Genomic DNA, 25,634 nt, shown 5'->3' with positions numbered 1-25,634 from the left:
TAATGGTACAAAGACTTTCTAGATTTCTCCTAATATTGCCTATGCATTATGTGGGTGCAAACTGGAACGTGACAGGGTTTTCCCTTAACGATGCACAGCAAACCAATGGTTTTGAAATGTTTAACTTCCTGCAAATCCTGCTTTAGTTAATACACTTCATATATTGTACATAATTGGACAGGTTTATTTATTTATTTTTTAAGAACCAGTTATGTAAACAAGTTAATTTGCTATGTGTTAGTGAATAAGAAAAAGCCGAAGATTGTAGGCACCAATATGGAGGAATCAAATACCCTAGGACTTTCTGCAGTGTTATTTTTAGGTGTGAAGATTCTTCTGGTGCCTGTATCAACCCTTTTTTTGTTGGACCTGAAATAGTTAATGATTAAGCAGAACTTGGGTGTAAAATTTGGAGTGTAACTTAAACCAGAGGTTACATTTACTGCATAGCTGTAAAAACACCAGTTTACGTGACTGGTGGTCCCTTTTTTAATGAAAAGGATGTTAACGTGCAGTCACCATGAGTAACCTCCTCTAACTATGCTATGCAAATGTTTTGTTAACCTCAAAATAGGCACTTTCCTGCTATTTCGGAAGCCTGGGAACACTTGGAGAAATCTCTGAAAACATAAGCTTTCAGGAAAGTGGATTTTAATCTCCTGTTCTCAAGCCAACACTGCTCCTTTTGATTAAAGGTGGAACTTGGAAGAGTAACTTTACATTGCCTGGGATCAGGGCTTTGAAAAGTCAACTTTCAGTGGTAGAACACCGAGTTTATAAAGATGGTTGAATAAATCCTCATGTTAGCATAAACACCTGTTGAATTACTATTTGGGTTTAGGACACCATAAAATCATGGTAACTCCCATGTTACTTATCCAGAATTTGGCAATTTAGCTGAAAGTAACATTATGACTGGTCCAGCCTCAGCAAGCTTCTCCCTGAGAAACTGAGTTTGTCCTGCAAAATGTTGTGATCTCCTACTAAAAACTTGATATTATGCAGGGTCATTATGTCCTTATGGTGTAACAAACTTCCTGATCTCTGATTAAGTGGCTTGGGCACTCCTACGCTTTTTTGTTTTCTGTTTAGCCTTTACATGTTATTTATTGTCAAATATCAGTGACTCAAACAATATAGCTGAATGAAGCCTATTAGTGAAGCTGTGTTTCAGAAGGCTTTTCGTGCCAGCTGCTGTCCACCTGTGGGCAGGGAACACCACTGCGTAAGCTACATACGTCTGCAACATTGAACGCTCCCAGTGGATTCTCCACTATCTGCAGGATTCAGGATGCAAACAATGTGTGTGTACATAATATGTATTTTCGCCTAGGCTAGTTGGAATCTGCTCCTTTTCTGACTTTGTCCCTTTTAATTCAAATTCTGCAAATTGATGGGTTTAAAATAGAGTTTATATGTTGCACATCTGTCCACTACTGGAGGAACTGTGCAGCTGGGTGAATGACAAATAGAAGTAAAGCACAAGCGGTCCAGGTTAATGCAGTCACATACACGTAACCATCCTATACATCTTAATTATCACTGGCGTTTCTTTGGAAAACTTTCCCAAAAGCTTTTCTACTTGGATTTCAGCCTCTTTCATTTTAAGTTCTGAGCTCATGTAGATTTGGCAGCTGAGGCGCAGAGTGTGAGTTGTTCAGCCACGCTGTAGGCCTCCCCTCACGAGCATAGACTATTCTCCGAACGAAGTTTTTTTTTCTTTATTATTAAAATGATAAAATGCACCTTAAAATAATCATAACCATTTAGGACAGAAGGGAAAAATGGATTTAAATGTCATCATATCATATTTTTAGTTTGAGGATAAGACATGGTAAAGCCACTATACAGCAGCTATCTAGTTTCACCAGATCCACATGTGTGTTTTTTTTATTTTATTTTTATTTTTTATTTTTTATAGCTATGGATCATCAGAGGTGGGTTTTCTTTGGGCATTGTGATCATGAGTCTTTTAGTCTGGGTTTATTGGACCTCTGTGCATGTTAACGCAACTACTTATCAGATTACAACATATTGTAAAGACTTCTATCACCATAGCTATGAGGTAATACTTTGCTTTTCAACTCATTTTGAACAACCAAAAAAACATTTTAGGATATTGTTGCCATGTTTTATTTACTTTTTTTTAGCACATGGCTATTGGAACATTATGTAAGTAATTCAGCAGAAACTGGGGAAAAACTTGATTCTGTAACTTTTTGCTTTCCTAACATTTTATTTCTCTGTGTAAATTTCCATTTTTAACTTTTTTTTTTTTTGGGGTGAGGTCGAGGACAAAGCTGGAGTCTGCCTAAATTTCCAGTAGTTGACAACTGTAATATATATTTATTGTAAGCATCCTGTGTGAGCAAGGACACATTACTTCATTTCCCTCAATCTTTCTGCAGTAAAACCCCTTTGGATTCTCTCCATTCTTTAACGTCCGTGTCTGAACTAAAGTCAACTTGAACAGATAAGGCTCGACTGCAATCTAAAGACTGTATGCCTGCTGAAGGAACTGTAGAATTTATAAATTAACAAAGTGGCACCCAGCCCAAGGTGCGGCTTATTAGGAAATGATTAGAAGTACAGGCAGGATGTAGGATTGCCCAAGAAAGGGTGGCCTCGGCATGTGCACCATGACAGATGTTAGTTTTCTAAGGTGTTAGACTAAGAGTCTGCCCGAAGCATGGTTACGGGTGCTGTAGACGTGCTTGGCTGTTTAAGACCCACGTGTGTTCTTTTTTGGGTTGGGCATGTAACTGTAAAGCAGTGTTTGTTCTTCTGCATGGCCTTCCTGTTTGATTGTTTCGACTTGCACCAAAGCTAGAAATAGGTATACCATAATCCCATCACTCACTCATACGTTTTCCCTGTTCAATTGTTGATGCATGTCTGTCAAATTTCCCCTTAAGTGTGAGTGTGCTTATTTCAATAGGATATCTCTATCTTGTTCTATTTCAGGCAAGGAACTGAGTTTAGTGATTAAGATGTAATATTCTTCGCTCCAAGTGGCCTCTGTAACGTTTACAAGCTACCACTCATGGACTGCACGCTAAAGGGGTGTGGGCTATCTACTAGCCTTTATTGAAACACTTGTGTAAAAATAGATTTCCTGATACAGATCTTCTTTGTTTAGCTTTTTAAACCCTATTATTGATTTGTATTGATTTGAACATCTTTGTCTTAATGCTGTGTAATCGCTTAACACTTGCATCCCTCCTTTTTTGTGCAAAATTGTGTGGGTTTTTTTGTGTGTTTTTTTCCATTGAAATGACTGGTATAAAAATGGTGTAAGTGGTTTAGCAAATTTTATATTCAAGTTGAATTTAAGCATTTCTGACTAGGACGTAAATGGACAGTCTAATATCCCCGACTTCCCTACTATAGAAGAATGCATTTAAACAGCCAATCGGCAGCAGGAAAAGGTTCCCACTGAAATCAATGGGGGGGGGGGACTTTGCACATTCACACTAGGGTCTAAGTGTGAAAGGTGCAAATGCATGTGGAGGGATTCTGCAAATCTTCCCATTTGTAAAAATAACCACATGGACCCCCCCCATTAATGCCCAGCACTTGTCTGATGCAGGCCCCATAGGAATCCCTGACATGGATTTTTCACTGGAATGGGAATGGGGCATTGGCCCACCCTGCTTTCCAATTGCTCCATACCACAGGGACCCATATGCATGATTTGATTAGCACCTGTGCCCAAATGCCAAACAAATCATCTCCCCAGGGTTTACAGCATCACAATATCAGTGTGTGTGTGTGTGTATGTATATATCAACTGCAAGTGTTTCTTGTGGGTTTCTATGAAAAAATATATGCAGGGGAGACCGTTTTCTCAAGTTGGGCTGTGGCCTGATCAAGATAAGCTGTGATCATTGCATATATAATTACAAAGGTGACTGGGATTTATTTGGCAGTCCCAAGACCCAGTATTACCAAGTGTCTGGCTCGTTATTCAAGACTTTGCTTGAATAATTGGAGGAGTGTTTCATAGATAATGTCATTGCTTATAATTCGAGGAGATCCAAAATGTGTGATTCAGAGCAGCTGGTGTCATCATTGTGTTCTGAATAAAATCTGCAAATGTGCTGGGCTGGTATTGCAAATGGGCAAAACGATTCGACGGTCAGGATGGCATTTTCATTCAGCTGGCTATGATGTGCAGAAAATGTATAGAGGTTATTGGTTTCCTTTATTGAATGACATTTTCCTACCCTGATTGAAAAACTTAAACTGCCTTTAAGCACACATACCTGCACTTTTAGATGTGAGGCATTTTTACCTATGGGGTTAGTGTCACTGGCTGGCAGTTTTGGTTACCGATAAATAATGGGTTCTGTTCAATAAAGTTGTTTAATTTACAGGATTTTCACTTTAAGCTAGATATTATAAAATCAGAGCTCCAGTAGCATTTTACTGCAGGGAAACTTGGTTATCACTGTTTAACGCATTGCTAAATCAGTGAGAAGTCATCAAAATTTCCCTGCCTAAGGAATTATGCATTTATGAAGGGTCAGCTTGACCTTCTTTGAGAAAATTACCAGTTTTGGCCTTTCATAATATATTTAGTAAAGTTAAGGAATTGAAACCACAACTGTTGGTGAGAACATTTTCATATTCTTATGTGACATCTAAGCAATTCAATTTCCTCACTAGATTATGTAGGGGATATTTTTATTAATATTGTGGTATAGTGGAGTATTGTAGATTTTGTTTTTTATTGGGACTTTTTTTTACAAAAATATTAAAGGTTCACTATATTCGCTAATTTATACTAAATCTAGGCCTGCAACTATTACTCCATCTTAGATGATGCAGATCCCATCAAGACTATGGAAGGAAAATTCCAAAAAAACTAGAGTGATGAAACTGAGGGGGGTACTATGAGTTAATACAATACAATAATCATTGAGATTGAAATTCCCACTTAAAAGGGTGTAGCTCTCTCTCTTCCCCTCAACATTTTCCCCAACCTTCAGGGCTATACCTGCTTGCATATAAAGTAGGATAGGTTGGTCATTGCTGCGGTGCATCTTAATTTGTTGGTCATTGCTGTGCATTTTTCCATTCTTCTTTGTCATAAAACAATGCAAACCATTTTGGGGACATTAATATTCAGTGCAACAGAGATGAAACCTTGTTCATTTATTAAATGTAGACTGTTCACTGTAAATTACCCAAACTAACGGCTGGTGAATGTTTATTCAGAAGAACATAAAAACTAATTCCTACATATACATATTATTCCCTTTAGCTTCTAAAGAACACCAAACAAGTGCTGTGGAGTCAAATGCATTGTCTACTCAAAACACCAGGCATCTACTGGACACCTGCCTTCAGAAGACTGCAAAGGTAGCGTTCTTCCTTCCTTAAATATTTCATATTGAGAACAATGTAGGAATTAAGCCCTGTATAATTTGCATATCACAATGGTTCTACTTATGTCCAAAATGTGGTCTTGAAGAATTCTGAATGGGTTTCAGTCTGCATGAACCTCTGGTTACCTTCTCAGTTTAATTGAATTGGGTCTGACAATTTCAGAATAATACCTAATTTGGACAGTGTTGGCTTGCATCTGCTGAGCCACAGCAACTGAAGCTAAAATGCTTGTTTTTGTTTTGTGAGGTCAGTCAGGATGAAAGCCACTTAGGTTTGAAGACAGTTTTCTTCTATGTAGAGATGCATTCTGTAATTGGGTCATACTGCTCAAGAAATTTGGTTATGTGTAGATATTTGGTGATGTTGTTAGAGTGAGTAGCTTACGTTGCTGACCTCAGGCAAATGCATCAACTCCATTGGTTTGGGATACTGTCTACAATTTTCTTAAAAATACCTTGGGCTAATGCTCACAGTTGTGTTCCTCTGTAGAATACAACTTCAGTAGCCAAGGTATGTTTACTAATCAATAATTTAGGTTGGTGGATGTCCTCTAGCAGGTTTTTAAGGAAAAGAAAAAGGCATGTGGTGCATTTTAAAGATAAGGCATTAAACAAGCAACTTGTATATCAGAAGCATATTCCTTAGTTATGGTGGTCAGGACAACTTGGCATCTTAGCCAGCAGTTATTTATTTTCATTACAGGTTATAATTGTCAAGCATAGAAACAGGATCCTCCAAATAGCTGTTTTACCATAAAGCAGTAGTTTTGAAATGTTTAAATGGTTGAAATCTCTAAATAAATATTGCTTTATGCAACTGCACTTTATTTTACTGGAAGTTATCACTGTGTCAAGTATGAGATCTCCGGTCCTATGTAAGGAATGTTTGTTCTCATAGGGATTAGGAACTCTTTATTACAAGAGCTTTGTAAACAAATAGTCTGATTATCGCAGATCTGAAATCGGGCAAAAACTTATATCTACGCCTTTGAAACTTTCAACAAGACCTTGGAGAATGAATTGACCAGTTTACCTCCTGTGCTAAGAAAGTGCACCTAATTTACTGATTCTGGTATTTTAGTGGGATGCCAGACGGCTCTCACACAGACATTTTTTGGCCTTTTTTCCATCGTTTAGTTGGGCAAGTTTGTATACACACACATACTTACCTGCATTTCTGCATGCTTTGGCAATTTGTTGTAATCTAAACCAAACCGCAACAATAGACTAACACTTTCCTTCAACTTACAACATACAAAGCAATTTCACATTTTCATTGTGTAAACATGTTGGAGGGTGGAAAGAGTATCTCAACCCCTAGGCCAAAACATACATGCAGTCATGGTCTCCAAAAACAGAGTCCAATCAATTGCATTGGTCAGCGTTCTATTGCCATATAGAAAAACAAAGAAAAAAACAGACAAAAGGACCACAGCACCTTAAAGACCAGTCGTGTAAGTTCTTGAAGCCTATATTGGCAATAGTTCTGTTGAAATTGACAGGGTACTTCTGTCTCTGGCTCTGTACCGGTGTGGTATTGACCTAAAGTTCTATTAGCGTATGCCTTTACTGAACACGCTATACATGGATTTATCTCAGCCTATGTGTGCCTCTACTGTGGAGGTGTATAGACATGTACGGTTCTGATCACAGCGCCAATAGCTTAAGGCAGACGACTCGGCTTCGCAAATGCACCAATAGAACGCTAGAAACACGAGACTAACACCTGTTGGGTTTCAGGGTACTAGATTTTTATTTCTTGTTAAAACTTAGTGATACATGGGAGATTTTCTCTTGATGTAACCTGTCCTTGCTCCAAAATTGAACAAACACCACTAAAATTATAAATTAAAAAAAAAATAAAAAAAATATGATGTGAACCATGCGTCCAACAAAAGATCTTTTTATATTGGACAAACGAACAGTTCCATTTTTCATCAGAAGAAACAAACTTTTTTTTTTCTTTTTCTTTTCTTTCTATGTATTCCTTATTATTCCTAAAGAAGTCAATTTGTTATGCCAACTCTGCTGCCTAGGAATACTTCAACGCACTTTGAGCTACGTATTGCTACCAAATCTTTGTGGCAGCAGAGTTACTTTAAATCAGCTTTGCCAGGCCCTGGTCTGGGGTGGAATAGACTTGGAAATTTCCTCTCATCTAAAGCTGTTGGAAGCAGCTTTATAGTAGTTCATGTAGTAATAGAAATTATTGCATCTGTAGTCATTGGCTATAACCCCTGCGCATATGCTTCCAAATGTTACCATTATCATACCAAAATGTAGTGGGGGGTGCATGGAGTTTTCTTTGAAAATGCTTGTCTGTACAGATATCCAGTAGGACCTCTTCTGTGGATTGATGGTCCTGTTAATGCTCCCTACCTCAACTAGGTCTGTTAACACATGGGAGAGGAATTAAAAAATATGTAAAGTAACGCTCTTGAGTATAGCAATGGTCTTTGTTGGCCCATTACTTCAACAGCATTGACTTGACTTGATCATCGGAATGTGACCAGCTTGTTTTATTTTATTTTTTACGGGCATTTCCTTTGAGACCTTTAGTATTTTGCTATGTAGGATTAAAATTGGAAGTGTTATTGTGTCTAACCATTTGTAGTCAAGTACCTACATTACAACAGGTTAACCGTTCTCAAGTAAGAGTGACAGACTGGTAAGAATTCCTTTTAATCTTGTGCAAGTTATGTATTGGTTCATATAGCACCATCATATTATGCAGCACTGTTGCGTTGGGTTTGTATTGTAATTTTTTTGTACTGGAGATTGTTTTTCATTACATTGGTCAAAACAGCCAAACATTTTTTTTTTCCTGTAAACATAGTCACTAGTGACAAACGTACTATTATGGACAGTGAATGTGCTGTGTTTTTGTTTTGTGTTTCCTCATAAAAGCTATTCTAATTTCAAGTAGAATATTATCGTGTCTATGGACTGTCCAAATTTCACAAACATTTCAGTTGCATTGTGAAGAAAGATGGCCTGAAACTTAGGAAGTAGTTAGTACTGTGCTATCATATGCATTTCATAGATAATTAATGTACACACATCTTCTGCACTTTACAGGTTGTTTACGTTTTAGAGAAGAAACACTCAAGGGCAGCCACTGGCTTCATCAAACCACTAGGAGACAAGAGTAGAGAAGCTGCTAAGAAGTATGCCTTATTTTCACCAGTGGACCACAGACTTCCACGCATATATATTCCACTGGTGGATTGTCCAGACGGGTTTGCTGTACGGCCCCAAGATTATGCCAACACACTCTTCATTTGCCGTATCACTGCCTGGAAGGAGGACAGCAACTTTGCAGAGGGGTAAGTGTATAAAATCATATAGCTGATGCACACCTTAAACTAAAGGGAAAAGTGCAAAACCCTGCATCAGTGTCCAGTCTTTGCAATCCTTGCAGAGGCTTCCTTCTGGAAGGGTTTATAGAATTCCCCAGGTTATAGGTAGTATGTTTCAGAATTGGAGAATGACCAAGACGAGTTTATTTCAGAAAATGTTTGGATAGAGGTGGAGAGCTTTTGATTTAAAATTTTTCTAAGATGTATGGAACTGGAATCTCCGTTATCCAAAGTATAATACGTTAGATGTGGAAATTAGGGTTGCCTGGTTAAACCAGATGTAAATGCTAATGTTTCTAAGAAGAGCTGTTTAATTTTTACCTGCTTTCTTTGGGTGCGTATGTTTTTGTGTAGGTTTTGGCACCTATGTGCCAATAATGAGAAATGTTTCCTGCTATTAAAATTATTTTGGCTATGACATGGAACACTGAACTTCTGGAGTTCAGATTTTTCCTTGTTTTGTAAAAAATTGAGGTTAGGTGTCCTCTGTGATTTGTATAGGCCGGGTGACTAGTTGCATCCTCTGTGGAAAGTCCAATTCAAAATCATAGCTGTAAATATGAGAGCAGCAATGAGCAATCAGACATTTGGACTGAAACATGGTCTTGTGATGTCTTGAAAGACTGACATGTCCATCACAGCTGCAGTGTGAGAATGAGAAAAGAGGAAAGAATAATATAATTGATGATGATTAGAGTAAATGAATCTGACATGCATCTAATTGCTAGGTTAAGGGTTGCACAGAGGAAGCACCCTGGGTGCGGCTAATAAACCACAGAGAACCATGCTAAAATTGAGAGAGAATCACGCTTTCCTGATCCACAAGAGAGCTTTGTGGCTTTACCGCTGACCAGTTCACTTGGAGTTTGAGGCACAGATGACACGTCAAGATTGCCAAGCAGGAAAACCCATGTATCCACATACAGGGGTATTAAACTTCATGCCAAGTGATTCACTTTTCTATTACAGCCATTGTGCGCAACAGAAACCTTAATCCAAAAATGACATGAAATCTCTTCTGTGTTTCTCGTTCTAAAAATAAATAGAATGATGTTAAACATTTAAATGAATGGCTTCTAGTCGGCACATATGACATCTGCTTTTAATAACTTCTTAAATTGGTTATCAGGCAATGGTAAGGTGTTTTCATATCAGTGGCCTATTTGTATACAGACTTGCCAGCTTGCATTTATTTGCTTTACGTGCCAACTACCGATTAATGAATATAAAGTGTACCCATGCATAATATTCTACTCCAAGACACAAGAGATCAAAAGAGAATACACAGGTATGATTGAGGTTGCTCTCTCTACAAAACAAACCATGGGACGGCATTTTGTAAGGCAACCTTCCAAGATGCCTTGTGCCCAACATGCGCCTCTGGAAACAGACCGACAAAAAACTAGTGTGACGGTTTGTCTTGCCCCAACAATATCCGTGTCTCAGCATGCCATCTGAAGGCCCTCCATGAAATATGTGATTGGCTGGTGATGTTAATGTTGCAGACCAGAATGTTGCAGACCAGAATGTTGCAGACCAGAAGGCCGAGGATCAAACCGCACCATGTAAGCCTTTGGTATTACCAGACAGGCGTGAAATTATTTTACGTCTGGCCCGGGCCATCTGCACAGGAGGGCAGACTGGTACAGCCGCCCAAGGTCTTGCCTTTATATAAATTCTTAAACCCTATATAGGGAAAAAATATGGAATGATCTGTTTCATTACTACACTACCCCACAGTGACTGGTCATTCATCCGTGCTGTTTGCTGAGTAAATATTCTTCCCTGTAACTCTTAGACAGATGCATACAGAAGTGGTCGATGTCTTTGGCTTAGAAATAAAAACTAATCTGTGCCCTAGACTAAAGTGATTTGTGTGAGGAGCATAGTGTCTGATTGCAGCACCTTTGTGTTTATGTAGCAGATGTATCGGTATTTTGCCCGGGTACCTGTCAATTTTTTTCCTTTCATTTACTTCTATTACAACTGCCACCATATCGGTTTGTTTCCGATGGAATCTATAGACTAGGCTGGGTTGTTTGGAACCTCTATATTAAGTATATCATTCTTAAAAACGCTTCTCATCGTGTGGGTTTTTTCACTTTTCTTTTTTCTCCTTCTCTCTATTCCATGCATTATCACATCTAGAGGTTATGATATTTAATGTAGCATGTGCTACACGCTGCTCTTTCAACTAGCTGCTGTCTTGAGCATTTAGTAGGACTAGTTTTGGACAGGTAGTCAATACATTTGTTTATATCGTTACGGTATTCTGGGAAGCCTTCACTGCTACTTGTTTGACTAATGCTGTGTTGATGAAAGACATAGCTTTATTATTGTTGGCTTTAATTGAAGTCCCACATCTGAGCATTTAAACCTCATTTACATATGTTTTAATTTTCTTAACAGTTGATGTTTCATCAGCTGGCAGGGTATTGCAATTTCTAGTCTGCATTTTCTGTCCAGGAAATCTGTTTACAAAAGGGAATATTTACCTTGAAGTGTTAATTTTGCTGTATGTAGGAATGAGCCATATGGGTTCTCAGTCTCCAGAATCTGCCAAGGATAAACGGCCTGTTGGTTACTCAGGTCTTAGACATCTGATTCATCAGTGAGGTATGAGGAGAGGTTGCAGAATTTGCCTGTTAACATATATATACCCAGACCCTCTACAGATCCTTGTCCATAGAATAAAGCCTACATCAACCAGAAAAGGATATGATTAAAATCTGTAATGCTATACAGTTTATATTCATTCATTTATATATATATAATGTGTGTGTATGCATGCAGAGGTGGATGAACAAGGAATTTAAACAAATATAATAAAAAAATTTAAAGTTGTTCAGAGACATATGCTTTGTGGGTACATTGATTCGGCACTCCAAGTTTTCAGAGGCCTTTTATAAACCTTGTGCAGTGAGTTTGATGTTAATGAAGCTAAGAACACTGAACAATCTTCATGGTGGAAGGGATGATGCACATGGAAGAGATGTCTCCCTATTTCATACCTAGGAGTGGCCACAGAACGTCATTATGACTGTAATTTCCTTGACAAGCTTTTGTTTGGGCAAGAATGTTATGTCTTATTCTAGGCAGCTTAATAACGGATGAAATCACATCTGCTTTATCCTCAAAGTCCATTGAAAACACTCTGTAAACTGCTGACATGTTGTTGTTCTGGTTTCCTTGTTCTGCTTCTCAGCTTGCAGATATACAGACACTTATGAGATGGATAAGTCTTGACTAGTTCCACAAGTCATGCCTGCTTTTTATACGAAAGCTGAAGCAGAACAGTAGTTTGTGTTTACACAACACCTTTTGTTGTATGCATCTTCAGCGTTAAAGCAGCCTTTAAGAGCTCAGCGAAGACAAACTTGGCCAACATAGTTTGGGTGCAAGAGCCTGAAACAATAGAAATTGAACGTGCAACAAAGATCTTAAACTGCTTCCACATGTCTTGTGTATTTTCCTTTTTTGAATTTTTTTACAAGGTAAATGTTGGTGCTTTAATACATCAAAGTTAGTGGAGTTATCTGGCATGGCTTCACACCCAGTTTAGTCTTCGTTCAAGAAATCATCCTAAAATAAAACATTTGTCACCCTCTGCGTGAGTGCAATGCCTATACTTTTTGTGTAGTAAAACAAACATGTGTTGTAGGCTTATTTGAACAAATCCATTTGTTTCTTAAAAGCTAAAAAGTCAGGTTTATTGCGCTCTCCCTTTGCTAGAGGGTTCTGGATTATACCCCGATGGCAAACAGACTAACAGCCGTTGGCACAAATGTTATTCATGTACATGCCATCAAGCCTAAATGGATGCAGGCTAGCAGCTTTGCTTAGTGTTTTTTCTATATTAAAACGCCCAGTAGGGCATCAGGAGACCTATTAGATTCTAATTGAAGGAGTCATTAGATAAGACACTGGGCGCCATATTAGGACTATACTTTTTATATGTGGTTTATGCCTTTTTATATACACAGTCATTGCAAAGAACAAACTGTCTGTAATATTCATAATTTGATCTGTTTAAATCAGAGGTAGCCATCTACGAGCTCTGCTAATATTTATGGGAATAACAGCTAGAGAACTAGTGCACTTTTCACATATTGTCAGCTGAAACTAGCATTGCCAATAAACTAAATATCCTGACGAGTTAATGCAAGTCTTAAGACTTATTTCCCCTACCAAGATACCTTGAGTCACTTCTCTCGTTTGTTGAAATTAATTCTCTCTTTCTCCCCCCCCCCCCTTTGATTTTCAGGAAGCTGATGAAGAGCCTTGGTCAAGCTGGAGAAATTGAGCCAGAGACAGAGGGAATATTAACAGAGTATGGAGTGGATTTCACAGACTTCTCAGAAAAAGTCTTGAAGTGTCTGCCACAGAATTTGCCCTGGTCAATTCCACAAGAGGAATTGAAAAAGAGGAAAGATTTGAGGTGGGTGCAGTGCCCCAGGATGGAACAGTATGCACTATGGGTGCTGTTTGTGGTAGAGATATGTGTTGCTCTTTTGGTTTTTCACCTCAGCGTGCACCTTGGGTCGGTTAGGTAGACTACTCTAAAAGCAGCACCTGCAGCACTCTGGCGCTCATGGAAGAGTTTTAAATCACCAATATGTTTCACCTAGTATATTGCAACAAACCTTCAAGGTTTTTTATTTTTATATTGTATACCTGGTCTTATAACCCTACAATGCATTTATACATGAAAGCCCACGGTTTTGGTTTTTGAAGTAAAGCATTGTCGTAATTCTTAGTTGCAGCATGTGTCGTATGTATGCCATAGGTCACAACCTTTTAAAATAAACCATTTAAAAAAAAAATGGATATCTCAAAGAGCTCAAATTTGGGGATTTTTACTGTCGTTTTGAAAGCCTAGAACTTCCATACTTTTAAGTGAATCAGACCGCATTAGACGTTGTAATGGGTCAGAAACAAATACACAAAAAAAATGGTACAAATATAAAGATTGTAAAGGCAGATATGTTAAACTGACCTCTTCTGTCTCCATATGCAATACATATACATAGTTTACAAAATTAGGCTATTAGGTAGGCTTTCTGATCCAAAATACTGCATAAACTTTGGTGGTACGTATGTAATTGTACCAAGAATATGTATGGGAGAAGTGCAGTGGTATGGGCCTTGGGCTGAAAGTTTTGGATATTTTTAACTGTACCTTTCTAACTGGTAGCTTGGAGCTGAAGCACTGGTCTGTAGGGATAGTAAGATCTGCTTGTTCTGCAAAAGACCAGTGAAAGAGAATGTGAGATGGGTTTAGCTTGTTGACTTATTACTGGAACAATCTGTAGTGATTTTTGTTGTGTATAAAGCAGTTCTTAGAAATATAATTTTTTTTTTGGCACATTAAGAAGCCATTGCACATGGAGAGATTGGGGGATTTAGAGATCAGGATGGAAAAGTGAAAGTTAAAACAATTTAAACTTAAAACCCGATTTCTGTAAAATCAATTTTCAGACTGGCTCCTAAAAGTTTTATATAATAATCCTTCCTCTCTACACTTACACACTAACCAATCTGAGTGTTCTTGGAACTCTTTCTCAACCGGAATTAGTGTTAGTACATTAAATGAAAAGTTCAAAGTATTTGTCGGGTAAATCAATATGTTTTTGTACTTTGTTAGTTTGGGTTTCTATTTTTAGGCCTTCAAAATCAATGTATCCAATCTTTATTCCATTGTTAAATTTCATTGTCGAACTGTTTACACTATTGGTAGGAAGAGACTTTGTTTAAACAGTCTCTATTGTACTGAGACAGAATCGGGAGAGCCCTCATTGAATTGTGTCAAAGGGGAGGAAGGGGATGGTCAGGAGTCTATAGTGATTCATTTTATTGAGAATATCTGTCTGTGCAAATGCTTTAAATTTTAACACTTTAGTTGTTGTAAAACCCCTTGGTGTTGATTACTACAGTGAAGGAACTTGAATTGGGTAGGCACAAGGGTATCCTGAATATAAAACAAGGTACAAATATCTTTGAGGTATTCACAACAGGAAAGACTGACTAGGTGGGCTAAATGGTTCTTTTCTGCTGTAAAACTTTATTTCTATGCCCCCATTGATTCTAGTTTGTCAGTCGCTCGCCATTAAATTCTTGTGGCGTTAAAATGAGTTAGCTAGAATGGGATTAGGGTGCCTGTTCATAGACAAGGAAATCTAGCATGATGAGTATTTGGTTCCAAATCAAAGCTGGGTCTCCATTATTAGAAAATGTGCATATGGCCATTGTCAATTGGTATTTGTAAAACATTGGCCTGGAAAATTTGAGTGTATAATTGATTCTAATTGACCTTGAGGGGCCAGAGTATAGATGAGTCGGTAGGGAAAGCAGTGGAAACCTAAACATTGACAGAAGACAAAAGGGGAACCGTGCACCTCCCTGGGACTTGTAGTTCCATCGTGATGTTTTTGCCAAAACTGCTGCAAAAGAAAACCAAAAAAGGGTCAGGGTTCTCGGCAAGCTAAGAAATGACATTTAAAAAGGTTTCACGTCACAAAAATCAGTCAGACTTACATTTTGTTATTCATTGTTTAAAATTACATTCGGAAATGCATTTGTGGTTTTAATGATGGACCACTCCCATTGGTAGCTGTTGAACAGAAGATCTCCGTGATCCTTGTTTTTTTTCAGCAGCTAGTAATTTGAATTTGTTGCCTTTACTAAAGTTCACGTTTTTAGTTATTTATATTAAGTAAATCCATAAAATGGTGTTCATAGAAATAAAAACCCATGTATTGCTGTATATGTAACCCAGATTGAATGTATTCTAGAGGGCCAGATTTCTAAACTTTCATAGGAACTACATAAACATTGCTGGCCATTAAATTATTGCTACCCTCTTTATTAAAAAAATAAATAAAAAAAAAAATAGTTTTAGTTCTGCTGGCACTTGTATGACTTGTACAAGCTGAAGAAAAGGGGTTTTCTTACTTGGAACAAGCTAATACATTTTGTATAGTTATGCTAGGTTATTTTATTTTTTTTATTTTGTTTTATTTAGCATTAACAATTATATATAATATATCGTGTATGTATATATATATGTGTGTGTGTGTATGTATGTATGTGTGTGTGTATATATATATATATATATATATATATATATATATATATATATATATATATATATATATATATATGTGTATGTGTTGAGTTATTTACTTTAAGTGTGTGTTTGTTTTTTTTTGGTTTTTTATTTTTTTATTTTATTTTATTCTTAAAGGTGTGGGGGTCATTTTCAGCTTCGAATTTTCAGTTTCAGTCCAGAATTTTTATTTCGGTGCATCCCTAGAATAAATAGAACTATTTAATTTTTACTTATCTAGAATCTTAAATTTGTACTAGTCACTTCAGAGAACAAAACTTTCTAGGCCCAAAAAATCAGTGAGAGGCATTGTAAAGGTTTTGTCATTTACTTTATTTCAATCTTCATATCTTATTAAAGACCATATTTTCTCAGTGAAAAATGAGTGCGGCCCACGCACGTATACATTTCGGATGAAGTGGCCCACTTGCACATACCTGTTATAAAGTAATTTTACACAAATCCAAAACAGCCTGTCCATTTCAGATGAGTGATGACCTTAATGAAGGAAACCTGTTTTAGAGGAATGGCTAGGGGCAATTTACCTAGACTTTTTTTTTTTTGCTTTTATGACCCCTCTTGTAAGCCATTTATGACATTTTCATAGATTTTGTTTGGACGATTGTAGTTTTGATCACGTTTAGGGTTTTGATCCCATAGAGGGACACTTGGCATGTGTGTCATGTTCACAAACCATGGCATTTTTGTTTCTTGTGCAGTTATTCAGCTTTCCAAGCATTAACATTGTCTGAGACCTCTATGGGACCATTCCACACGTTTGATATTGGCTCGCAGACTCCTTTTTGCTCTAAATTTTCCAGTTGGTTGGCCTCCCTACGTTATTTAAAAAATTTTAAATTTTTTTTTCCTCCCGACATTTCTGTGCCAGTGAACAATTTTATTATAAACAGGACATTGTATTCACTTTTTAAGGAGAAATCTGAGGCATAAGGTAAAATTACAGCCGGCGCTTTTTCAGCTGCCAAAACACAAAACAATGAGCTAAAAATAGCAAGTGTGTGAGAACAGGGGAAGATGGCGAAGCCAGAGGTCCAGAGTATAACATTGCCTCTGCCCCAAGAGAAGGGGTGACTCTTAAATTCTGGCCTGAACTAAGTGAGAAGCAGAGGAAATTACAGAACCTTGAGCTAATAAACCTGGGGATATTCACATGCTGGCTGCTGGAACCCCACCTGGTATTACTTTACTCTGTTGTATAGACAGGTGGTTGTTTCACTCTAGGTTCATTTTGTAACCCAAGACTTGGACCTACCGGGGATTAAATTTGTGTACAAATCAGTATATCTGTTCTGATCTGTTTTCAAATATGGCTAAACTTCATAAAATTGCTGCCGCCCAGCTAATTGGCCAATCTATGAAGAAGCTGGCAACCTCTCTTAAAACTCATAAAATGCGTATTCTTTATATAGAAACAATGGTGCACCAACACATAGGTTGGAGCATAAATAACATCTTTTTGGTTTGCTCCCTATCAAGGGTACAAAGGGTAAAGTAGGTTTGGCAGGCCAGCCCCTTTCTCTTGGTTTAGTAACACTATATTTCAGTTAGGAGTAGGATTGCAACCTTTTTTCCTTGCATTTTGGCCCTGACGGTATGCTTATAACTTACTTTTTTGGCAGAGAAATAGAAATGTTTTTGCACCTTTCTTCGCAAATCTGTCTGGATCCTTGCAGTACTATCTCAAAGGGGCAGAGCCAATGGGACAGCCTCTCCCCCTTTCTCCAGTTGGGGAAAAGGCTATACTAAGAAGCTTCACGCCTTTGCCAAATGTTCTGTGAGGCCTGATTCACAGAGAAGCGGACGAAAAAAGGCGCAGAGAGTAGCGGACAAGAAAAACAGACAGAAGAACGAGGTGTCGAGAAGAAAGGAGACATGGATGAACAAGTGGGTTGACGGAGAAGGTAGGAAGACATTGAGAGTATGCAAAAAGCAACAAAATTACAGTCAATGTCTGGCTCACTATATGCGGATGAGTTGTGATGTACCACAGTCTTTGGCTCATATGATAGAAAGAAAAGAAGCAGCACAAATGGCTTGGTCTTCGTTCTACAGGACCTCTTCGTTTCACAAAATCCACCTTGGTCATCTCCACAGTCTACAAATCTCAAGCAAATGAACACCTTGATTGGTTCTACCACATGAGTTCTGTCATGTTCCAGGAACTTTCTCTTGTTCAAAAGCTGCCTCCCCTTTCCCTGTGAAATGTGGACTTGCATGTCCACTGGCCCAGCTTTTCCCAGGACATAGAAGTAAGCCTGCAGTTTACTACTTTATTAAGGCAGAATGTTGTAAATGTGTACAAATGGACTGCAATGGGAGTAACTACTCATGGGGTGCCTTGACTTGGCGAATGAGCTAATGTGTTTAGGCACAAAATGCAAAACTAGAATATATAGTTGCAGGTTTTGATATTTTTAAATTAGTACTTGCATGTAAATTTCATACCATTGCTCTCACACAGCAAATTTTGAATTGAGCGCATAAATATTGGTGTCTGGTTCAGATCAGTTAGCTTTTAACTATACTGCTGTAGTCTTAGCTTTTAAGTATAAGCCCCTTAAGATGACTGGTTCAATGTTGATAGGGTGACATTGTGGCAGTAAACCAATGTGGTTGCATCGGCAAAGGAAGCACTAGCGAACTGAAACCGTATTGAAATGTATGCATTATGAGGAGCCAACCCCTTTAAGCTTCTCCTGTGGCAGCCATTTGTATCCTGATTAATGACCCGCGAGCAATGTTAACTTCTAATTCATATCTTCACCTACCTGGAAACTCCATGTGATGTATTCACCGCAATGTGATAGTGGTTTTTTTTTTAGTATTGTGTAAAACAGATATATCTAGACTTTTTAACCCAGCACACGAGAACCAAAATTCTATGGCCGCTGTGAACGTGTGTGTGTGTGTGTGTGCGCGCGCACAGGTAACCTAGCACATGTTTTTGTAAATCCTAGAACTGAACACTAGATAATACATTGGCATCGGATAACCTTATGTTGGCACAGTCCCTATGTATTCTATCTTTGCACAAACTGGCTTATTAACTAAGAACTTGAATGATCTGTTAATCATTAACTTGAATGAGGTTGCGTGACCTGCACAAAAATACAGCTCCCAAATGCATTAATGCTGAATTTGCAGAAACTCACACACAACTTGCATACATTTGTGTAGAGTGTATGCCAGTTTGGGGGAAAGGGTTGTTGGAACTTGATTTCTCTCTTGACTCTTGTCCTGGCTGCCTTTATTCTAACTGGGAAGTATTAGTATGTGAACTACATGCACATGCTTAGCAGGATTCTCATTGAAGTCAGCAGCCAATCACACGTATGCTAGCAAAACGTCGGCCTTCAGATAGTATACGTATGGTTGACTGCTGCTACTACCATTAGAGTTGTGTTTCTTTTGAGCAATAATAAGGTATGTTTCTGCTTTCAGTACAGGCAGCTGAAGGACCTATTAAAACAGATGGAAAAACTCTAGTTACTAAAGAATGCCTTCACCCTTTTTTTCATGCAGTAAAATGTACCGCTCCTTTAAATATGTTTTACAATTAAGTCCCATTTACAGATAGCCATAATTGACTTTCTTACATTTTGATTATTTTACTGGACTAAGCAGTTTAATAAAAATACATACTAATTCTAGTTTTTTTTTGTAATTTTATCAAGTGCATTACATGCATTAGTCAGACTACATATGCTTTTAAATGGGTTCATTTTAATATTTTTATTCCGCATAATATAGTAGAGGCTGTTTTGCGTCTTCTTATAGTTAAGTATTGCTGTGTTAGATACCAAAGTTGCTTCTGAACACATTGTAATTGTTTTGTATAGTACAAAAGAACTCAACATATCAGACTCTGTGTGTAATTTGTGTACATTTTAGGTTTTTTGCTTACTTGAGGAGAAGACAGCAAAACATTGCTACAGTATTAAATTACAAAATGTTTTGTTTTTTTCCTTTTTCCCCTCCAAGGGCCGGACGACTTCATATATATTTAAAAGAAAAATTAGACAGCTGTCCCTGTTAAGAGTAGACAGAGGCCTCGACTACTTGTTACTTGCAAATGCATATATAATTATCTTTGCTACCCGATTTTAAGCAATTAAAGTTGGTATGGGAGGCATTCAAATAAAAGGATTGTAAAATAGACTGTAGTAAGTAGTTTCACTAGTAAATATAAATGGAAATTTTTAGGAGTTTGGTAGGTGACACTGAGCTAGAAGGTCATCGTGGAAAAATTAAATTGTGTAAGTGGCATATTCAGTGATGAAAGAAGTTTGACATCTCCATTGTGCTTAATTTAGTTTAATGTGTCACCCATAGCATTATTTTAAGAGTGCTTCACAATTGACTTTTCAGACAGATCATTACTTTCTGCAACTCTGTTCAGATACTGAGCAGATGATAAACTTTTGCATGCTGCCAGGATAATGTGGACTGTTTTTCTCATCAGTTTCTTTAGGTCACTGTAGTTTCCACCTAACCAGTCCTGACGTTTCCGAGCTCTTGGACCTGGCTTGACTATATCCTTGAAGCATTTCCAGTCAGTTTCCATGTCATCAGAGGTTACATTAACAGCTCTCAGCTGTCTTTCAGTTAATCTGTACAGTTCTGGTTTTGCAGGATCTGTGGACTTGCTTGAATTTTAGCTTCTTAAAGGGTTTTCCTTTTTTCCTGAGGTCTAGATGATGACTTGATGAGAATTTAAATGTACAAAAACATTGGTGTCATCAGAATTTAGCTACCCTCTTGAACTTAAGACTTGATGTGTATTGCCCCGTTTACTTTTTTTAGCCTCATTAAACAAATGGAGAATTGCAAGAAATGGCTAGTAATCTGTTTAACATTTGCCATTTAGAAGCTGAAACGACTAAACATTGTTCTGCATCCATAAAATATGGTTTTACATTGTAAACACCAATATTTTGCATGCCTGGTCATGGATCTTGATCAGACATTTGGATGGCATTGCAGTCGCATTTGTATAACAAAAGGTGTAATTCCTATAGAGAAGGTACCTTCAGTACTATCTGCTATGAATCATATTCTGTAGAGAAGAAATTAAATATATCAAAATGCACAAATGGTTAGCATGTACCATGTTTGCTTTTACAGCTGGGAAATGTATAATAACTAGGATTCACTGTGGCACAAACTCAATTACTCCTATCTGCACTATATATATAAATGGTTTGACATGGTCTACTTTCACTGGATAACACTCTCCAAAACCTTCACCATACCAAAGATGGCATTTACGTTGCTGTTGTGTTTTTTTGTTTTAAATAGTTTTCATAGGAAGGAGGTGCATCCCTACTTAGGACCATACAACTTTCACCTGATCACCTATGTGATCTTCAGTTAGTGCCATTTTTCTTCTAGGGTGTAAGGATGCCCCAAGACCTTGTATGCATCTTGCTAAAGAGTCTGAAAGTTTCTCAGTGTCAACAGCTTTTGGGTAGTGCAATAAAATATAAAGTTCAGATACAAAATCTGGTTTTAGCACCGAACATGTTTTGTGTACTAGCCATTGAACATTGTAAAGAACAAACAATGTTGTGGAATTTATGATCCCTACAGACCGTACGTTAGTGAAGTAATGCATATTTTAAAATGTTAAGTATGTAGGTATGTGTAATCTTTCAGTGACAAATCCCAAGTTTTTATCCAGGATATTCTAGTTGCAAATATGTTACAATATTTTCATGACAACCAACTGTTCCTGACACATGTTAATCTTTCTTTTAAACCTCATTTCAAAGGCACCAAAGCATCTGTTTAGTGTTCATTTTCCCTTGACAGCAAATCTGTAAGCAGCTAACTGGAATAGGCTGTGCAGGCCTCAAACATGGACCTTCTGCTGCAAGAGTTTATTATTGTTGAGCACTAATGCATTAGGATGGACATTTTTGGTTTCTTCACCTGGGGCAGGGCTAGCCATTGAAATTCAAAGCTCGTTTCTTGTCTACAAAATAAATATCTAAAAAGAATTGCTCTTCTGGAGACGTCCACTTATGTCAAAAGCAGTATGTTTCCGTTCTTAGTTAAATGCATGGTATTAATGGCTCATTTCAAAGGGTTAAGAGATCCATTTTTCTCAGATTGATTTTTCTTAAATCAATAATCATGGAATATATATACTGCGTTAAACTATGAGACTTTTTTGTAAACGGTGCCAGATCATCTTTAAGGCTAAGAGATATCGATCCTGAATATGTAAACCCATTTTGTACGGTTGGTTGGGCTTCAATATGTTAACCTTTATCTAGCAGTAGAAACATTTTTAAACAAACTGGTCCAACTTGAAAGTCTCAGCGTGAAAGGTTGGTAGCTACCCATCATGGGTCAGTTTGGCATAAGCCAACATCTCTTCAGGATATTCGGCAAATTTGTGCTCAAGTAACATTTCAGACTGATGTTTTAAAGCCAAATGCATAAGTATGCTACTTTCACATAAACATGCCATCGAAAGTGCAACGGAAAGGGTTAATTCTGTTGCTACTTCTCAGTTTAGAGATGGAAAAAGCAAAATAAACCATATTAAGGACTTAGGTTGCAGTTACATATTTGAAAGAGCATACCTTTCACTGTGTGTATTTTTGGAAATGTTGGAAAAGATCAAAAAAGTAAAACAGAATTAAGTTGCATATTTTGTAATGCAACAATTTCACAACCACATGAAATTAGAGACACGCTTGACCAATATGATAATCCTTTTGTATTCTGTCTCATTTGGGTCTTTTAGTTGAGTCCTAATCCTTCATTTGACATCAAAGCAGTTGATATTGGCACACAAGTGTTAAATGTAGCATTTGGAGTGCACAATATTGAATCACATCACAGAAGACCTAATAAGTAGAAAGGTTTTGTTTTAGAACAAACCTTAAAATGAGCCAGATTATGTATGCTGCCAATCCATACTACAGTAATTGTTGGAGAGGTGAGTTGGACAGACTGCAAAAGATAGATTCACTGCAATCACTGCAAATGTGTTTTTAATCCTAAAGACTAAAAATCCTAAACTAGGTGGGAGGCATAACCTTTAAATGTTTCATGGAATATTACTCCTCTGGAGAAACTGGAGCAAAGCATTACAATAGTACAATAGTTTCCCTTTTCATCCTTGTACTATAGTAAATCATATCACAAACCTCAATGGATTTTAAATTGAAATAACGCTCCCGTCATGTGAATATATTTAGCATAATCACAGGTAGCAAATGTCGTCTTGCAACTGACACTTATATCCCCCTGCCTTTGACTACACAAGAAGGGTAGAGTTAAAAAGATAGCAAGTCATTCTTGGTTTAATTCCTAAATCAATACTAAAGTATTTTAAGGACCATTTGTGGCAATTCTCCTGTTGGAAACTCTCAAAGGACCATCTTCCAACCTGTACATTGTTTAGCATATATATGGCACCCTAGTGAAATGTCCAATTCATGGCTCAATGCCTGTTTAAATTACATTCCAGCCATCATACGTGCTTTGTGTGGCCCCTTATGCTACTGCATGTGGCTTTTGTGCAGAATCTGCCAAAATACCTTTTCTCCTTTCCCCACCTCCCGACTAAATGTCATGTAGGAGATGTGTTGATATACTTGCCTCCAGGATGCTTCTGTGTTGGCTCTGAAAATGCCATTAGAGGTCTGTACAGATCGGTGTGCATATATGTAGATAGTCCTCCCGTTTAGTTCAATGGGAGCTCCTTCCCATCACTGATTGGTTGCTTCAAGCAGCCAATCTGTGGCAACAATAGTTGAACCATGGAGGAGGAGGGTGGCAACTGCTGCAGCATGGCTGCCTCCTCTGTCTCGGTTAAGGACTGTAATATACACTCTTCCAAAACGGGAGGGATAAAGTACTTGCAGAGTACTTTAATATGTATTTTTCTATAGTGCGTGTCGCAGGATGTTAAACTGTCCCTTTAGTGGGAGCTCCAGAGAGCTTTTGAAAAATTAAATAAAAAAACATTTACCTTAATTTTTTGTCATTGTTGGAAGTATTGGGCATTGAGCGGCTGTCTATACATTCATGTGTATTTGTACACTTTAGTCATGCCATTTGCCGTTCAGAAGAAACTGTCTAGAAATAAACCTCGGTGTTTTATGTGATCGACAATGTATTATTATATTATATATATTATGTTTTTGCAAATGGACTAGCTACCAATGCAAACTGTGTGCCCCATGCCAGGTGTAACAGTGACTTGTTCTGTTTTTGTATCCTGATATATCCTGATCCCTCCAAATATTATCTATGAGTATATCTGAAACCAACAAGTCTGTTTCTAAATTATACTTTTACTGTAAAGCATATACCAAGATCTTTTTTTTTTTCTTCAGAAGCTTGTCATTTTCATGTGATAAAGTGCACATACGTTGGAACATTTTGGGGTGTGTGTTGTATATGTAGTGTATTTATTCTTTGAGTTTGTGTGTTGGAATTTTGTTGTCTAAACATTAGACTTCTCACCCTTTTCTCTTAACAGGAAGGAGTGCATTTTCACAATTGATCCCGCCACGGCTAGAGACCTGGACGATGCCTTGTCATGCAAGCGGCTCCAAGATGGTATAGATCCAAGTCTTTAATGCTTTGTTTAAGCCATTTGTAATATGTTCCGGCAGGATGTTTGGAATTGCAATTAAATAATAAAGATGTGCCTGTGGTCATGGAACACCAGCTTATTCTGTTCTGTAGGGGTTTAGAGTAAGAACTAAAAAAAAAAAAACCAAAACAAAAAAAAAATACAACTTTAGTGGCGATTTAATAAGCCAATAGATCATTGGCATCCATTCTTATTAACATATTTGGTGTCTCTCTGGCACATGTTTTAGCCAAAAAAAAATTGTTAGGTATATTTTGTCAGACAATGAGAATCCGCAATTATCTTGGTTTAAAAACCCAGAATGCAATAAAATGAATTTCATTGAGAACGGTCTGAAGTGTGCTTCAGGCTGCCGGTATAACTTATGGCATTTGTCCAAGATTGAAAAACAGAAATTTAAACTTTTTTTTTTTTTTTTAAATAATTGTTTGCATTTACTCAGCCGGAGACTTTGCATTTTTATAGAAATTTTATTCCTATCAAGTTTAACGTATCACCATACTGGAGAATGTTCAAAACGGTGTTTCCTTAACATCCTCGATGTATTGTGCAAAAAGTATTCTTTGTAATTTACATTTTATTTTTTATCCCTATAGTAAACACTAGTTGAAGGCTGTTTAATATGGCCACTTTATACTATAGTTAATTACATCATAGTACAATGATATTGTCAGTAGTAAAATGATCTTGATGGCTGAACCCTATGAAATGTCATGCAGCTTATATGTCTTCAGGCATCACGGCATCCATTCAGAAACCATTGGGAGCAATATCTTGCCCGTGGCCTATCAGGTCTACAGCCCTGCTGTAAACTACTGGGGTCTATATTGCAATTTTATAACATGTAAATTGCCAACTCCTAGTGGATTATCTGATTATATCTAATCCAAAGTATATAGTTTCATGCACTCTTTCAGAACAATGTGCACATGAACTTTACAAACATTCTAATTGATCCTTTGTTCTTTTTTTGATACTGCTAAAAAGTTCCTCTGCAAATATGACTTGTATAATTTTTTTGGTACCTCTCTTCCTATCCTCAATAAATTTCCAAAGTCCTGATATTTTTAACACCAGGCAGAGACAGCTGTGCTGGAAAAGGCTTTGAGTAAAAGCCTGGATTATTTGCCAATCACAGGGTT

General features: G+C 37.4%; 1 protein-coding gene across 1 annotated transcript in view; it reads left to right on the top strand.

Annotated features, from left to right (window-relative positions):
* Positions 1-25,634, top strand: part of LOC149302268 (DIS3-like exonuclease 2) — a 138,500-nt gene that overhangs the window by 65,290 nt on the left and 47,576 nt on the right. Inside the window, exons 7-10 of the mRNA XM_089482395.1 lie at positions 5,267-5,364; positions 8,469-8,716; positions 13,014-13,187; positions 24,376-24,455. Coding sequence (XP_089338521.1) covers positions 5,267-5,364; positions 8,469-8,716; positions 13,014-13,187; positions 24,376-24,455 — 600 coding nt within the window. The remainder of the gene's footprint in view (positions 1-5,266; positions 5,365-8,468; positions 8,717-13,013; positions 13,188-24,375; positions 24,456-25,634) is intronic.

This window comes from Sceloporus occidentalis, unplaced genomic scaffold (assembly GCF_023333645.1).
Source record: "Sceloporus occidentalis isolate IW3139 unplaced genomic scaffold, rSceOcc1.0.p SCAF_19, whole genome shotgun sequence".
Lineage (NCBI taxonomy): Eukaryota > Metazoa > Chordata > Lepidosauria > Squamata > Phrynosomatidae > Sceloporus > Sceloporus occidentalis.
Note: the sequence above shows the minus strand (reverse complement) of the source record. Positions and strands in the feature narration are given on the sequence as shown.